The sequence below is a fragment of the Ochotona princeps genome, chromosome 10, assembly GCF_030435755.1.
Source record: "Ochotona princeps isolate mOchPri1 chromosome 10, mOchPri1.hap1, whole genome shotgun sequence".
NCBI lineage: Eukaryota > Metazoa > Chordata > Mammalia > Lagomorpha > Ochotonidae > Ochotona > Ochotona princeps.
The window spans coordinates 9,272,238-9,290,168 of record NC_080841.1 but is presented as its reverse complement, the minus strand read 5'-3'; the positions used below and the strand labels follow the sequence as shown (position 1 = coordinate 9,290,168).

The window sequence follows — 17,931 nt, the reverse complement described above, 5'->3', positions numbered from 1 at the left end:
ACATACTAACAGTGGTTAAATTTCTTGGTTATTCACTTGAGCAAATATCTCAGAGCATGCCCCACATCCGGGACTTGGGGTGGGTGGGAAACCGGGTGGGGCTTCTCCCTCAATATCCCCCTTTACCTCAGATACATGATGGAAACAATATGGACATAATAGTATTGCCCACTTCCCTATACCCCCTGAACCTTTTTTTTTTAACCGCAATTAGTTATGTAAAGATTGTCAACAACAATACAATAAAAAAAAGCAATGAATAAACATTGATGCGAAAATAAAAAAACAAAAAAAAATAAATTTCTCGGTTATTAAATAAATACTGGATCCTATGTCTGAGAGTTATCATGTTGTTAGATGTAAAATCGTATGATTAAGGGAACAGGATTGTGGCAGTACATGTAAAGTCACCACCTGTAATGCCAGCATTTTGCGTGAATTCCAGTTGGAGTCCCAGCTGCCCCATTTCTGACTCACTTCCCTACTAGTTACCTGGAAAAGTAGCAAAACATGACCCAAGCCCTTGGAGAGACCCAGAAAAAGCACCTGGCCCCTGACTTCAGTGGGCCATTGTAGCCATACAGGACATGAACTAGCAGATAGATTTTCGCTCTCTATTTTTCCTCCCTGTCTCTGTTTCTATAGCTGTGATGTTCTGATAAATCTATAAACCTTTTAAAAATTAAACTATATTACTGAATAATACTTTTTATGTGAAGAAATTGATGCATAAACTTAGAAGCATATACTTCTGAGTTTTACCAAATTGCTTCCAGAAACTCACTAACAAATTACATGCACAATATCTTGAGTGATCTGTTTTTCAAAATTATGCAACATTGAATATTACTAATTTTGATGTCAGTTGGAAGGAAAAAATCTTAAGCCAAGGATTATTAATGTTAATGAATTTGAACTTCCAAAAGTATGTTCATATGCTATTTTTACAATGTTTATAAAACATTACCTGGCCTACATTATGTTACTAAAGATAATGAGATTTGACTCTAATTTGACTCATCTATTACTTCCTTTTTAATGTGTCCTATTACTTTTTGATGTTTTTGAAATTACAGTTGAACTGAGCTCATGCTTGCTGTGTTGATCTTTAGGGAAATCAGTGTAACAGCTAAGTCAGAGCTTTTGTGGTCTTCCTGGAATACCATCTTTGTAGCATGTAGGCGATAGCAAGTTTTGTTTGCTTCAGGCAAAAATACATTTAAGAATACTCCTAAACATTTTGAAAATGGAATTAAAAATTTTGAATTTCATGCATAGTTTGTTCGTAATAAAAAATTCCCACGGACTTTTTGATGACCTCCACATATGCTTGGCTTGCCAAGTTTTTTTCATTGAAATAATTGTTTTCATTTCATTTTTCACATTTTGAAGACTCTTGTATGCTACTCTATCCAGTTAAAATAATGTATCAGGTATACTCAATAGCTGAAATATAATGCATGAGAATACGTATAATCAAACACATGAATACTGTGCACTTGTCAAAATTTCCAATATGCTTTTTCTGTGTTTTTTTAGAACGACCTGCACAGAGCCATTCAACGTACACAGTCTGCAATGTTTAATCAAGTTTTGATTTTAATATCTACTTTACTCTGCCTTATCTTCACCTGGTAAGGTTATACGTATTAGCATCTTAATTGTATTTCCTTTATTTATAATTTCTAAAAGAAACCACAGCACAGACAAACTTTTCTTAAATTGTGGCAGGAATAGCTAAAGGTTAACTAGCAAATGCAGCGGGTCACCAACAGAAGGAAGGAGGCAGCACATGTACCATTTGTCACTGCTGTTTACTGCATTTCTAACATAGCGAGTGCTGTAGCCAGACAAGTCACAAGGATTTGTACTGCATGCCACCGTTGTCAAACAAGAACTTTTCCTTCAAACACTAACATCACATTGCCCTCATGTTTGTTCGTTCCTCAAAGCAGAAACACTGTTGACAAAACTGTCACTGCCCATCCTTGTCTGCGTGTGCCTGTCTAGGTGATGTTTCTGTGTGTGATCAGGCAGGAGCGAGGACAGGCCCCTTGACACGGCCAGACAAGGGCTGGCACTTGATGATAAAGCAGTGTTTTCTCTTTCAGAAGGTCGTGCTTTGATGATTTGTAATGGTCCAATGTGCACAAATGAAGGGGGTAATACGGATTCTCTTTTAAAAATGTGAAAATTAAGGAACAATGATTGGTTTTCAGTAGTCTTAGGCATTGTGTATAATTGTTCTGTGACCTGTTTTTGCCCTTGTTGTTGAAAAGAAAAAGCTAATTAAAAAGTTTTGAAAAAGAAAGATGTCACACACATGTTAGTGAAGTGAGCTAAAATCAAGATAGAGCCACAAACAGATATGGACATGTAGGTAGGAAACTACCTATCAGTAGTGTACGGTGAGTGTCATTATTAAGTGGAATTCAAATATATTTACTGTATAGTTATATAGACATATATAATACATACATATGGGATATTAAAAATCTTTGAATGCAAAATGTTCACTCAAAAATGATTTGACCTTTTTTTAACCTTTCAAAAATTGTCTTCATAGTTATAAGTCTTTCTCAGTTTTTACTATTAAAATTAATATATAAAATGTTACATGTTATTACTCTCATGTACACTAATAGATTTTTCAGTTATAACATCTAAAATGAAGAAACTGGGCTTTTATTTCTTTGTATAATCTTCTCTAAGATTGTAGGGAATCATCCTCAGGTATGCTCATCATCTCAAGATTCAGTAAGATCTAATTCTGCAGCGTAAGGACAGTTTTGCACAAAGGAATCTGTTAACAGTGTTAGACTAGTCATAATAGTCCATAAGGTTGGTTTTTAAATGGGACTTATGTATTTATTTGAAAGTCAAGGTTACATAGAGAGAGGGGGAAAAACAGAAAGAGAAATTTGCTATCTCTTGTCTCCTTCCCAGTTGGCCCCGTCATGCAGAAGGCAGTAGCTTCTCCCAGGTCTCTGCCTGGGTGGCAGGGACCTGAGGACGTGACCCTCCACTGCTTTCCAGGTTATTACCAGGGTTGTGGGTCAAAAGTGGAGCATCTGGGACTCAATGTGGTGCCCATGTGGGATGCTAGCAGTGCACTACCTAAAATATTTGTGACAGGAAACGTAGGAAACATTTTGTTCCACTACAATACGTTCAGTTTCTCTCCACTTCCTTATTCTTTTGAATTAATTTCCTCTAGTCATTTCCATGAAGTCAAAGATGCTGTAATACCTTTCTGTAAGTTTATTTGATACTTTAAATTTGGAATCTGTCATTTGATCCACTCTAGTCATATACCATTGCAGAAATGAACATTTTCTTTCCAACCTGAATTGTAACAGAAGAATTCCTTCAATTACAGCTCTCTCATTATGCTGAATTGCTAGTTGTTAATGTTATATCAGAGACCAAGACAGTCAGAGCCTGAGTTTAATGTGCACTTCTACTTGTACTTGCTGCCTGAAGATTTAGGGATTAGTACTTGGATAAATTGGGTACAATCTCTATGAATCTCACAATCTGAAAATTACCTGTTTTATAAAGCTGCTATATGGTTTTAAGTGTCTCTTCTCTCCATCGTTATTAATATTACTAAGAACTATCATTAAGCATCTGTCTGTAAGAGACACTTCCTCAGTGCCAGACTGAAATAAAAATTAAGCTGCTGACCCACTCTCTACAGAGGGAATGTGCTCTGAATGGTGGTTTCCTGTCATTGCAATGGAATTGGACAAATCTGTGCTCATGTTGGCTGTGTACCCCTCTTGATCAGTAACACACACTTGGAAGGCAGCTGGGAATTGTGATTCATCCCGTGTCTCTGAAACAAAGCAGAGTAAACTGGTGCATCCGGGAATGAAGCGCCTGACTTTAGCTTAATTATCAACACATTCTACCCAGGATTAAGTACTATAATTTATAATGCTTCTAATTTTAAACTGATAGACATTTTGCAACTACTTTGTTCAAAACTTAGTTTGGTTGAGTTAATATGAAGGCTCACATATTTTCGTAACATTTCATTGAATTATAACAGATATGTTACATTAATGTATGTTTTTTATTTTCATTAAATGTAAAAATTCATCTGATCTGTCATTTCAGGAGAAAATAAATAGGCTGTTTAATATGTGATCTAGGTAACTATTATTAACATGATTAAGTACATCTTTGCAATATTCCTATGCATTAATACATGTTGAAGTGCTCAGGTTCTTGAACTCTGAGTAGCCTTACAACTCTTAACAGTAAATAGCACATTAAAGGTTGATAGTGAATATTCTCTATACTGAATGCCATAGAGGCTGTACCAATCTGCAGCACCACCAGCAGTGAAGTAGGGTTCCTTTTTCCCCTGCAACCTCGCCAGCAAGTGTTGTTGGTGTTTTTCATGTGGGCCACCCTTACTGGCGTTAGGTGGTATCTCATTGATGTTTTAATTTGGATTTCCCTTATTGCCAGGGAGCTTGAGCATTTTTTTCATATGTTTATTTGCCATTTGGGATTGTTCCTTTGTGAAATGTCTGCCCATTTCCCATGCCCGTTTCTTGAGTGGCTTGTTTATTTTGGTGTTTTGGCTGTTTTGTAATTCTTTGTATATTCTGGAGATTAGTCCTCTATCACCTATGTTGTACGACTCAAAATCGACATACCGTATGACCCAGCTATAGCACTCCTAGGAATATATCCAGAACACTTGTTTTATGAGAAACCAATGTGCACTCCCATGTTCATAGCAGCACAATCAGTAATTGCAAAAACATGGAAACAACCAAAATGCCCATCAGCAGAGGATTGGATAAGAAAGCTATGGTTCATCTACTCCATGGAATACTACTCAGCTATTAAAAAAAACAAAATGCAGTTCTTTGTGGCCAAATGGGCCAAACTGGAAACCATAATGCTAAGGGAAATGAGCCAATCCCAAAAGGTTAGATACCACATGTTTGCCTTAATTTAATATGATATGATGTTAAGCATACCATGTTATGTTATGGATATTATATCATTTGTAGTTTATCAACTAAAATTGAACTGTGAATGGGGGATCACAGAAAGTGGTTAAGAAATCGCATTTATTTTTAACATGTTGACTGCTCAATACCATGTCAATTAATTCCATAATGATTTTAATTGTTGCGGATGGTATATTAGTGCTTTTATTTGACCAGGAAGATACTCTGCTGACTCTGCCCTCAGACCAGAGAGGGTCTTCCCAATAAGTAGTTGGACTTGTCTGGACTATGGGATGTTGGACTCTATGCTTGGCAAATACTTGCAGGGAGGGAATTTCAACTAAACTTGAACTATGGTTATGCAGCGGGGTGGAGGAACCCACCATGGGGGGTGGATGGGGGGGAGAATCCCAGATTCTATGTAATTACAGCACAATGTAATTAATGAATAAATTTAATAAAAAAAAAGGTTGATAGTGAGAAGTACTGTAATTTAGGGGGGGAGTATTACATTCAAACAACTCAAATTCAACATACCGTATGATCCAGCAATAGCACTCCTAGGAATATATCCAGAACACTTGTTTTATGAGAAACCAACATGCACTCCTATGCTCATAGCAGCACAATCAGTAATTGCAAAAACATGGAAGCAACCAAAATGCCCATCAACAGAGGATTGGATAAGAAAGCTATGGTTCATCTACTCCATGGAATACTACTCAGCTATTAAAAAAAACAAAATGCAGTTCTTTGTGGCCAAATGGGCCAAACTGGAAACCATAATGCTAAGGGAAATGAGCCAATCCCAAAAGGTTAAATACCACATGTTTGCCTTAATTTAAGATGATATGATGTTATGTATAACATGTTATGTTTTGAATGTTATATGTTGTGTATAAACTAAGATTGAAGTATAGGTGAGGTGGTCACAGAAGGTGACTGGGAACTCGCATTTACTTTTAACATGTTGGTTACTCATTACTATGTCAATTAATTCCATAATGATGTAAATTTTTGCTGATGGTATGTTGGAGCTTTCAATTGACTGGGATGATGCTCTGCTGGCTCTGTCTTCAGACCAGAGAGGGTATACCTAAGAAGCCGTTGGACTTGACTGGACAATAAGATGCTGGACTCTATGTTTGGTATACGCTTGCAATGGGGGAATCTCAACTGAACTTGAGCTGTGGTTATGCAACAAGGTGGAGGAATCCACCATGGTGGGAGGGTTTGGGGAGGGGTGGGGAGAACCCAAGTATCTATGTAATTGTGTCACATAATACAATGTAATTACTGAAGTTAAATAATAAATATAAAAAAAAACAAAAAAACAAAAAAAAAACCAACATAACCCGATGGTGTGAATTGTCACTATCATTTTATAAATATGACAATAATAATAATAGTACCACTCTCTAAAACAGAGTTCGAAATTAGAATTCTGTGTCAGCTAAGCACTTTTTGCTTTGTTATGAAATATATCATTTTCAGACATGAGAATACTCAGAGAAACTAGCATTTAAAATTGTTACTACATGTCCAGCCCTTTCCCGAGAACTTTACATGTGCTAAGTGATTTGATCTTTTAAATGATTTATTTATTTTATTGGAAAGGCAGATTTATAGACAGAAGGAGCAGGAGAGAAGGAGAGAGGGAGAAAGAGAGAAACAGATTTTTATGAGACTTTAAAACCGAAAGATTACACTGAATATAGAGTTACATATGCTTAAAAGTTTTTTTTTCCTTCCTCATTTTTGCATTGGGTTAAATGTTTATAGTGGACCTTTTCTAGAAGCAAAGCAAGCTAGAAAAAGTTAGAAAATGTGGAAAGATGATGCAATATAGCACAAAATATTACTGACAACCTACCTGAGTTTTGTGATAAATTCATTACTTACTCAAATAAGGATGATAATGTAGATAACATCTTTATCAACCAAATAATTACATATAGTGTAAGCTAAGCATTTTCAATCATTTGTTTTGACAGTGCCCCTTTAAATTCTCTCTTTTCGCTGTTTTTTTTTTAAAGATTTATTTATTTTCATTACAAAGTCAGATATACAGAGAGGAGAAGAGACAGAGAGGAAGATCTTCCGTCCGATGATTCACTCCCCAAGTGAGCCGCAACAGGCCGGTGCTGCGCCAAAGCTGGGAACCAGGAACCTCTTCCAGGTCTCCCACACGGATGCAGGGTCCCAAAGCTTCGGGCCGTCCTCGACTGCTTTCCCAGGCCATAAGCAGGGAGCTGGATGGGAAGTGGAGCTTCCGGGATTAGAACCGGCGTCCATATGGGATCCTGGGGCGTTCAAGGCGAGGACTTTGGCCGCTAGGCATTGTGCTAGGCCCCACTGTTAAGTTTTATCCTGTAGTTCTAACTCTCCAGGCCAGAGTATGGGATTCTATAAAGATGATGCTTGAATATTGTTGCTTCTGACAACTATAACTAGAGTATTAAAACTCCTACAACTTTTGGATTAAACCTTCTCCATCGAAATAACTCCTGAGAGCTGTTCACCTGTCCATTGTTAACAAGAACTTTCAGACCAATCAAATTTTGACTGTTACCTTTGTCTCCAGATCACTTGTGAGAGCAAAGTGATTTAATAACATTGCTGAATGTGTTTCTAAGTGTCAGATCCTGTATGGCACACATAAACAAAGTAATCACATCCTAGGAGGGCTACCTTCCACATGTCATTATGCTTTTTCATTTTTCACCATTTTTTAGTGTTTTTATTCTATTTCTTTCTTTGATTTTTTTTTTTGCCTTTTTCTTTGATTGCCATGTGATCTAAATCTTGTTCCTCTATTGAAGTGTGCTCATCTCCCACTGTCTTGAAATCTCAACATATCAAGTTACTTTACATTCCAGGGGACTCTTATGTGTTAGGCACATAGCTGATAAGAAAAGAAAAAATAGTATTTGCAACAGTGTAATTGGGAATCACTCAATAAATGCCAGAGTGCCAATTGTGGGCTTATTTGAGAGCTAACATTTGAATTACCCACATGAGATCAAAGTACTAGATGGTCTGTACCCAGAGTTCCATCACTGATTGAGTTTTTCCAGCAAACATGGTTACCCACGGCATGCACATGGAGTCTGCAGGATAATGAAGGCTGTTTGCTTCTGTCAGGTGACTTTTTTCTCTGAAAACACTTTGCTCTATAATTTGACCTTTACCTGGTAGTGAAGAAGTTTACAGTCTCAAATAAATGTTTTCTTTATATATCATGCCATAATTTTTAAAGCTTGTATTATTAAATGTATAGATAGAGTTTTAAAGGAAACAAATCTTAAAACACACAGATTGATCAACGTACCTTTGTTTATATATCTATCACTATGAAATTCCCTATGTGCATATAATTGACCTATTTTTCAGGTATTTTTAATTAGGTTGTATGTTAGCTTATATCAAAAGAACGTACGATATTTGTTCTTTGGTGATTGGCTTGTTTCACAGAACATAAGGGCTATAGTCAAAACCATTTTGTGCAAATGATAGAATTTCATTCTTTTAAATCAACATTTATGCAAAATAAAAAACAATATGTTGGTAAACGTGTGTGTGTGTGTGTGTGTGTGTGTTTAATAGATGAACTGCATAATGGAAACCAGCATACTGGGTAGTCAATATATGTGTCAGTATGAATCTCTACACCCAAATAAAAGGAGGACTGCCAATGAAACTGTTAAATATACCTTGAAAATATGATGCTAGATTTTCACCATTGCCTATACCTACAAGGTTATGCTACAGTTAAACAACAGAATGTTGAATTTGTGACTCACTGAAGGACTATTCTATTATAACAGTATGGAGGAAAATGGTAGGATGGAGAATAAGAAGGAAGGAAGAGTAGGTGGAAGGGGGAATCACTATACCCACAAAACTGTGTCATGGAAAATAGTAATTTAAAAAAGTTAACTAAAAAATAAATTTAAAAAATGAAAATGTTCAGATATTGTCTTAGAATTATGCAGCACTGAAATTACTTTGTATGGATTTGCGTCGAAGAAAATACAAATGCTTTGTGAAGAAACAAATCTCACAGTAGATTCTTAAATTCAATATTCTTTATGAGATTATTTTGAAATATTTTTAAAATGCTTTTTTTCTGAAAAATACCTGTTCTATCTTTGAAGATATGTATCATATCTTTGTAGAAATATTTTTTATATCTTTGAGAAAGAATTATATACATTATCTATAATTGATTTACATTCTTTTAATACTTGAGGTATATTCTTACTTCTATAATGTCTCAGTATCAATATTTCTTCATTTTAACATCACTTTTAATTTTGAAAGAGTAGAAAATCTTTTTTTTTTCTCTACAAGGGTTCATTTGAATACTTATCATTCATGAACAAAACAGCATTATCAATGTAAAAATTACTTTCTTGCAGATTTATTGAATTTCATTTCCAGCTAGTGGTTGCCTTGGTTGGCTCAGATCAAATGATTTTGCTGGTCTTAATGGCCCATGGGGCAGATATTCCCCACCACTTCATGAAACTGCCAGAATACAAATGTCATATGTCTATATACTTGAATATGTTAACAAGAAGAAAGTACAGCATTGTGCTAGTCTACAGCAACCCACTTGCGGGTTCAGTTTCAGGTGGTGTGTAAGGTCAAGAGTCTCGCTCTAGTTCTGTTTCACTCTGTGAATCACGTGTACTGGAAGCTTGGCCAGCAGTGAGTCATATGCATCTGAGTTCCCTGGGCTCCATTTTCTGATTCTGGTTCTTAGGGTTGCTGAGAATCCTGCTGGGCCTTTCACTGGTCTGAGTGGTTCACTTGGAGGCTGTGTCTCACCTTACCTGTCAAGCAGCAAGTGCACACATTGACTTCTGGGTCAGGGCATTTGTCTCAGTGAGTTTTGTTAAGTGCAATGGGTAAAAGACCTTGACTGAAAATATTTGGCTTAGCAGTAGGTAACTAGATGTCTCCACTTTGGCTCAGACTGTGCTCTCATTCTTTCCTGTTGATCATGTGCATTCCATGCAGGCTTTTAATAAGTTGTCTTCTTTTGTCTATTATTGTGAAATTTGTCGATTTACATCCTAATGACAACTTTTTGTCATAACAGAGTAAGCATTATACCTGCTCTTTGGTATAATAGGAGAAAATGAAAACTGTGTTCAAATTATGATTATGACATATTTATACTTAATTCACTGAGTATGACTTCATATCATTGAACTGTTCAGTGTTCAGTATAAAATACGCAATAATGTAATGTAGAATTTTTGTGGAAAACACTGAATCCATATATAAGTATTACTTAGTAGAAAATGTAATTCAGTGCCTTATGAAATAAATTATCATTGTATTTGCTAGTGTAATATTAGTGTTTTGTTTTTGTTTTCTTATGTTTACCTGAGAAGGGTACACTATAAATCTTTTCTAAATCAACTTCATTTTTTTTAGCACGGGGATACAGGATGGTTCGATTTTATCATAAGCCATATTGCAGAAAGTATATAACAAGTGTGTGTTGAATCTTATTGAATAAAGAGGTTGGGTAACAGTTTTGTTGGGACCTATTTCACTTTTGATCGTAAAATAAATTGAGAAACACATTTCTTCTGTGGCAATAAAAGGCATTATTTTCAGGAAGTGTTTAGCAGTACTGTTAATTGTACTTATATTTTCTTTTGCACACACTCACGTATACCTTTATCTTTATATAATGACTACTCTGGCAAAGGTTTTTAGGTAGATTTTATGTAAGATGCTACTGGTGCACTTAAGTCATTCAGCAGGTGTGTTAGGCCCTTGACGTGTGTCTTGTAATAATTTGGTTTGCACAGGACTGTTTTTCATGGATTACATTAAGAGTAAGTATTGTAGTTTCAGTACAAAGAGAGATATGATGAACCACACAGAAAATAAAATTTAGTTAATCTAATGATTTATTCATGTAGTTACCAGGGGAAACAAGACAGAAATAGGTAAGAACTCCATGTTAAACTTTATTTATTATACACCTTGTCATCTAAAAAACAAACAAAAAAATCTGCAACTGTTGAAGAAAAGTATGTTTGATTTTCAGATGTATAAAGCATTCATAAAAGTGAAGTATGCAATAGTGGTTTCATCTAATGGAGTAAATAGAACTGTATTATTTTAATTTCTTATATGATAGGAAAAATATTAAGATCTAGAAGCATTCATTAAAATGAAATTAAATTAAACAAGGTAATTTAGCAGGTAAACTCGTTAGTGTAGATAAAGTGGATCATGAAACATACATTTAATTCAAAGGAAGAGTGTGCTCTGCTTAAACTATAGTGCTCAAAGTGGTAGAAAGACTCCGGGGTTCTACCTGACGTACCCTTTTCCTGTTCTATAAAGTACCAGTTCCCATGTGTCCATTCCTCCAAATTAGAGCAAGGAAAGTGCCAGAGGAAAGATCATAGGTCACTTCCTGTTACTCAAGAGCTACCAGAGCCCAACTGTAGAATAAAGGCATTTGAATGAGGACAGAATGAATCAGAGATTCCAAGGATGAGAAGGATCTGAATGATCTGTTTCCAGAAAGAAAAGAAACATAGTTTATCCAACACCTGCAGGGGATGAAAAGCCCACAACGCGGGAGGGGGAGGGTGCGTTTGAGTAGTTTCTGTCTAGAATCTCTGCTGCTTCACACCTGATTTCTGTCACAGAAAACTCTAACAAACCTAGACTGCTGAGCTGCTTCTGTGTTCCTGTCTGACACCACTGTAACACAGAGCCTATCCTAAAGTCCAGTGACAAGATAGTTGCAGAACAGAGCTGAGTGTGAAAATAAGCAGATATGGAACTGAGAGCACACAGCCAATTGCCTGTGCATGGATTGTCTCATGGATCAGCTGCATGGCAAGGAAAGGAGAAGGTGTGAGTGATGTCAATCTGGAGAGAGTAGAGAGCTACAGAACAGGAATACAGGCCTGGGCTACAATGTGTAACACAATGTGTAACACATGATGATGACTCATGTAAGGAGAAAGAAGGGCATGATGCCATTGGTCATTGTTGTTCCTGGAAAGATGAGTTACTAGTTTTCAAAAATTCTTCCTAAGAATTCCTCTCATAGACAGTTGACAGCAATGAAATAATGCAGTAGAGCCTGAGAGTGGTTATTTTATTTAAAAGGCACTTTATGTGCCTTTTAAGCATTTTGAAACTGCTGAAGGACATGCTTATATAGAACAAGAGGATTTATAGAGAACCGTGTCAGGTCTGAGTGAGTTTAAATCTAAGTAGATATTTTACCAGATAATTAAATGCTATGTGGGAATATTTTCTATCATGAAATTATAATAACCATCTTGAACAACATAACTAAAACATCCATAGCAAAACCTAGGTAATAATGGAAAGGAATATAGAAAAATATACAAATGAAATAGCATTATAGTAATTTATACGGAAGGATTTATATAGTATAGAGAAGATACTCTATGTTCTGATCAAACACATAAAGCAAAGGGAAAAGAGTAACAACAAAATAAAAGAAGAAACACTAGCACTGGTAAATAGAAGCAATAATAAGTAGCAAAATAAAATATGTCAGCCTCTCTATCTTCCAGATTTGAAGGAGCTGGATTTTCTGACTCCAAAAAGGAGAGTAAAACATTGATGTTGTCCTTAAGACATATCCCCAACGTGGTAAAGAAAGTTTCTAAACGGATAATGGGGAAATTCAATCTAAAAGAGGATTAATAATCCTTGAGTATGTTCTAAGTGCTGTACCTGGAAATGCAATGAGAAAACCTTGTCTCTGTTAGTAGAATGGAAATGATGACAAGCAAGTAATATATAATGTCAGCTAATCTCAGATGAAGGTGGAAGCAGATGGGCTACTTTTGTGGAGAGTTTTCAGAAGCATTGTTAACTTAGTTGAACACTTTCAAAAGTCCCAACTAGTATATGGAGATTAAGATACAGGGAGAGAGAAGGAGAAGCAGAAATACTGGTTCTTAGGCCTTGTGGGCTCCAAGAAGGAGGTAATAAAGGATTGACCTAAAGTTGTAGCAAGAAAGTGGGCAGTGATTGGACTTGCAAAGCAATTTGACGAGGAGACTAACAGTCTGGTAACATGTGAGATGTGAGGAATGTGTTAGAGGGAATGCATTCTAAAGGGCGGCACTGAAGCTTGCTTTTGGGGGAAGTGAAGGATATGGTCATGTGCAATAATTGAGAAATCTGGAAAGGAAAGTTAAAAAAGGAGGGAGATTGACGTTTCTGTTGTGTTTGTGATGCTCTAGAGAATTCCACGTGGATGTGATGAGTAGTCCTTTGACTGTAGGAGACTGAAGTTCAACAGGAGAGTTGAACCTGTGCACACAGATGTGGTCATCACCGAATGCTTGATCACCAAGGTCAGGACTAGCAGGGAGTATCTGGGAACTGATAGTGTGGAATCTGATTAAAGACAAAGCAAAACCCAAAGCTGAAAGGGCGCAGGAGGCATTCCTGAGGCTTGATGGTACATCCTGGAAGGGCTCCAGTCTTCATTTACCTGTGTGTTTGAAAAGAGTTGGCCAGTAAATATGTGAAGTAAAAACATGCAAAAATGGAATGAGAACTGATAAAAATAAAATTTTAACAGGATTTTATAAAGTATCATATTACTAAAATGGATCCAAGAATATTTTATTTTCCACTTCTCGAACATAAGCCTTTTCTAACCCATCCAACCCAGATGGTTGTCTATTTTAAGCCTTAGTCAATGTGAGAGCTTTCATAGTACATTTTTATTATTATCAAAGTGTTTTCCTACCATCAAACAACCAATTACATCTTCTTTTAAAAACACCATGAACTCTTCATCTCTTTTAAAAAACATCCTTACTTTATCATTCTGTTTCCCATTATTAAGTTTTCAGTTATTTAACCCCTTAAATTTCTTAAACATTTTTTTGCCTTGAGTTCTGTTTTAGAATTCTTACACTCAGGATCAAGACTCACTACTCTTCTTTTCATAATTTCCTGTTAGTAAGTTCTGTAAATTATTGTATCTCATTTGAGCTTACCCTCTTTTGTACCTCAAATCTTTGCCAATGTATTGCAAGAATTTTGATTCTAATTGTTGAGAAATTATACTAACATTGTTCTTTTACAATATTGGTGACCTAAACTGATGGATCTCTTCCCCACGTACTCACTTTTACTAAGTATCATGAATATTTTGCTTTGGAATTGCTATACAGAATATCTCAATTTTTCCCAAATACCCAGGCTCATTTCGTTACTTAATACTCTTTTTATGGTTCCTTTGTGTTAGCCTATTGGGTGATATTTATGGTAGATGTTTGTTACAACTTTATATATAATTTTTGTATTTATTTTTAGGTACTCATTTACTAACAAATGGATTTTAGGATGTCTTAAATATCTCATTTGAATTTCATGTGAGCTTGTTCTCTCGAGTGTGCCTACTGTGAAGGTGAAAAGCACTTTCATTCCCTGCTTTATAATTATCTTTCATCTTGACCAAGGAGAGCACTCAGTTTTCTTTTCTCAAACCCAAATGTTCCCTGAGTGCTTTAACATTTCTCCCTAGGATAATTTTTGTTACTTTGTTTGCCTTTCTCTAAATCTTTTCTATTTTGCAACCATAAATTCAATCAGTGGCCAGTGCTGAATAGCCATAAAGATCAAGATAATTCATAGAAAATCATTTTGTAAATTATAGGGCACTGTTGAATAATTAAGTAGCCTTTTTCTTTGCATAATTTTTGGGAAAGATTTCTAATTTGGCAAAAATATTATTACTCTTTTACCTGTCACAGAGTTGTGTATATATGGAGATGGTTTAACACACTTTTTTTTGGAAAATGGAATTGAAAGATAAGTGGGTATAATTTTCTTGTAATTTATGTAAGACTTTTTCATAATTCTCAGTGCATGAACTTTTTGCTTTAAGCATGGATTTTAAAAATGGGTTTTTTTTTGTCCTACAGTTGATTTCCTCTGTTTATGTCCTATTTCTTGATGATGTTAAGGTGATTGCTTTATTCATGGGTTTTGAACTAGTAGTTTTCGCTACCTTGAATGTTCTTCACTTACCTTTTGTCCTTTTTTTTGGTTTTGGCTCACATATCAAACCTTCAAGGAAGGTTTTCTTAACAGCTTAACCATGGGTCCTGAGAGTCCTGCTCCTCATCACTTACTAGTTCCTTGATAATATATAATAGCCTATATCTTTAGCTTTTATTGCAATTATTTGCGTTTTAGTTTATCTGAAATATATTTGGCAAAGGTACTGAGTGTGTGTGTACATTTTATTAAATGTGATGAGAATGAGAAAGAAAATAAAAGTAATTTTACTTTAATTACATTTAGTGATTAATAAAGGTCAAATTTATGAGCTATTTTTCACTCCTCTACTAGCCATATTTAAATACTGCCATGATTACTTTAAAAGTTTATCAGAGTTGTTTATAAATTTGCATTTCAGATGAATATATTCAGACTATGGTAAAAGGATTAAGTCCTTTTCTGTTTATACTACATACCTAAGCAGAAGACACTGCAGAAAACTTATTTACTTGGGAAAGGCTGTGTAGCTTAGTCAGATTTAATCTTATTTGGAACATTCACTGTAGTTAAGTGATAGCTGAATAATGATTGGCTCATTTAGTTGTCTGGATTGTAAATTGATTTTCTTTTAGTAACAGATGAACCTAGAAAAGAATTGCACTTTGAACCAGTTAGGCCAGAGCTAGTGAACTCTGCTTCCCAAGCTGGTTTCTAGACCTTTTAGAGGGTATCATCAGATTTTTTTGTCTCTGACCTTGGCAATTTCTAAGAACGAGGATGGATGCTACTAATGTAATATCTGGTAGAAAGAATTTGGAGCTGAATGAGTTTCGATGTGAAAAAATAAAGAAAATAGTGTATGTATTTTTATGTTGGGTATTTATAAACATGCGTTTTAAGTAATTGTTTTCTTCATGAGAAAGGCATAGAGTAAATATTTTCTCAAATGATTAGGACTTCATTGGAAAGTTAACTTCTGTTTTTATCTTTGTGTTTAATTAGATACGATAATGCTCTTAGGAGCAGTGCTCTTTAGGTAGATGTTAATACAAACCATGCCTACCAGTAAGTTAGCTTTGTTTGGAATGTGCCATGGATCATTTTAACTGCTCCTTGAACAAATATCACGGATTAAGAAAATAAATAGGATTCACAGTAAAAATAATTATTTACCTAAATAACCATTCTGTTTGGATACTGATCTGTTTTACATCAGCTTACAAGCAATCAAATATTCTGTTGTTGGAGAGGTGAGAAACATGAACTAATTAGCCTTTTCTAAAACATGTTGTAACTCAGGGATGGCATTATTGATATTATATAGGACTATCTCAGAATGTTGCGAAACAGACAGAAGTTCATTAACCATTTTTCAGAGGAAAGATTTTGGTATTAGGCATTACCAAAGTAAAAGGGCTATCATTATGACAAAGTTTTTAGTTAATGAGATATTTTAGTTATAACTTTTAAAAATTGGGATAAATGGGTACAAAAAACAAGTCATTTTTCTGTGAGAGAAATCTCATTTCTTGCAATGTAATGTGTTAAATTATACATCACCTCTCCCTAATGGCAGAATTTGAGCTGTTTTTATAGAATGAAGGAAAGTAGTAGTATTTTATGCTGTATTTGATTTTAGAAATGTTGAATAGTGCACTATATCTGTTTTTTTTTGGTTTGTTTTTACAGCAGTAACTTCTGTGACATTTTTTAGGGAAACATGGCATGTGAATGATAATCAAATTATACGAATGTATTATTTGAGCCCATTTCATACTTATGTAGCCAATGATTTTTAACTTGAGTACTTACAGAATCCTTGTTGCTAAAAATAAATCAACTAATAAATCAAACCTTTTCTGAAGAGAATTGGATATGTGACAATGTTTTATTTTGCAAATTCTAAATTTGAAAATATCTTTAAACATGTAATGAGAATTAATGATGTGTAAAATGCTATGCTTTTGTATCACTTCCTGAGTATCCATTTTAAAGAAATGTGCCAGATAAATAAAATAAATTACAGCAAACAAAAAAAAGAGAACTTGTGTTGCAGACAGGCCAGACCTTCTGAAAATATTTTAGGACTGAACTTGGCAATGTTTCTATATCAGTTATGTCCTCTGGCCAGAGCTCTAAAGTCCCTCGCATGATTTGCATGGGTTGAGTCTTGATGGTGATTTTTAGCTGAGACTAATAGTCTGGTATAAATAGAGTGGCTGCCTGCGGCAGTAGTGACCAAGGATACCAGCAGACCTTTATCTCTGAGCTCAGATTCTGCTCGAATGATTTTATTCACTTGCTGAAAATTATTCTTTTGTGCCTTCAGTCTTCAGGATAATGCAAACATTTTAGTGTTGCGCTTAAGAAATTCATATCTTGTACCCTGTCTACTTCCCTGACCTATTTTAACGGTTTTTCTTTAGACTTAATACACCATACCTGTACTTTCATAGTTGAAATTTTTATGCAAAATTCCATTACACAGTGAATGTGTTTTGAGTATCTTCTCTGCAGAATCTAGAAGTTGTTTTGACTAGTCAGGCTTTAAAGATTGTTCCTCTCCAGATTGCCTTTTTTGAAGTAAAGTCACGATGAGAAAGAGAAAGGACAAACGCAGGAGTGCAGAATAGGTGTTGCACTTTCCTGTTTGTTCTTGCAAAGTTAAAATTTATCTAAAATGTTTATTTACTTGAAAGGCAGTAAGACGGGAGACAGACACAGATACTGACAGATAGAAATATTTGATCTGCTACTGCACTTTCAAATGCCTGTAGCAGCCAGGGAGGCCCAAGCCAGTTCCAGGATCCTGGAGCTCAAACTGGGTCTCCCTGGGGGTGGCAGGGATACAAGTACTTATTAACATCCTCTGCACCCCAGGACATTAGCATGAAGGTGGAATTTGGAACAA

At 35.3% G+C, this 17,931-nt stretch overlaps 1 protein-coding gene across 2 annotated transcripts in view; it reads left to right on the top strand.

Annotated features, from left to right (window-relative positions):
* KCNT2 (potassium sodium-activated channel subfamily T member 2) overlaps positions 1 to 17,931 on the top strand; it is a 354,431-nt gene that overhangs the window by 144,915 nt on the left and 191,585 nt on the right. For both annotated transcript variants that reach the window (XM_012929978.2, XM_058668959.1), the window contains exon 8: positions 1,540 to 1,634. In XM_012929978.2, the coding sequence (XP_012785432.2) occupies positions 1,540 to 1,634 (95 nt within the window). The remainder of the gene's footprint in view (positions 1 to 1,539; positions 1,635 to 17,931) is intronic.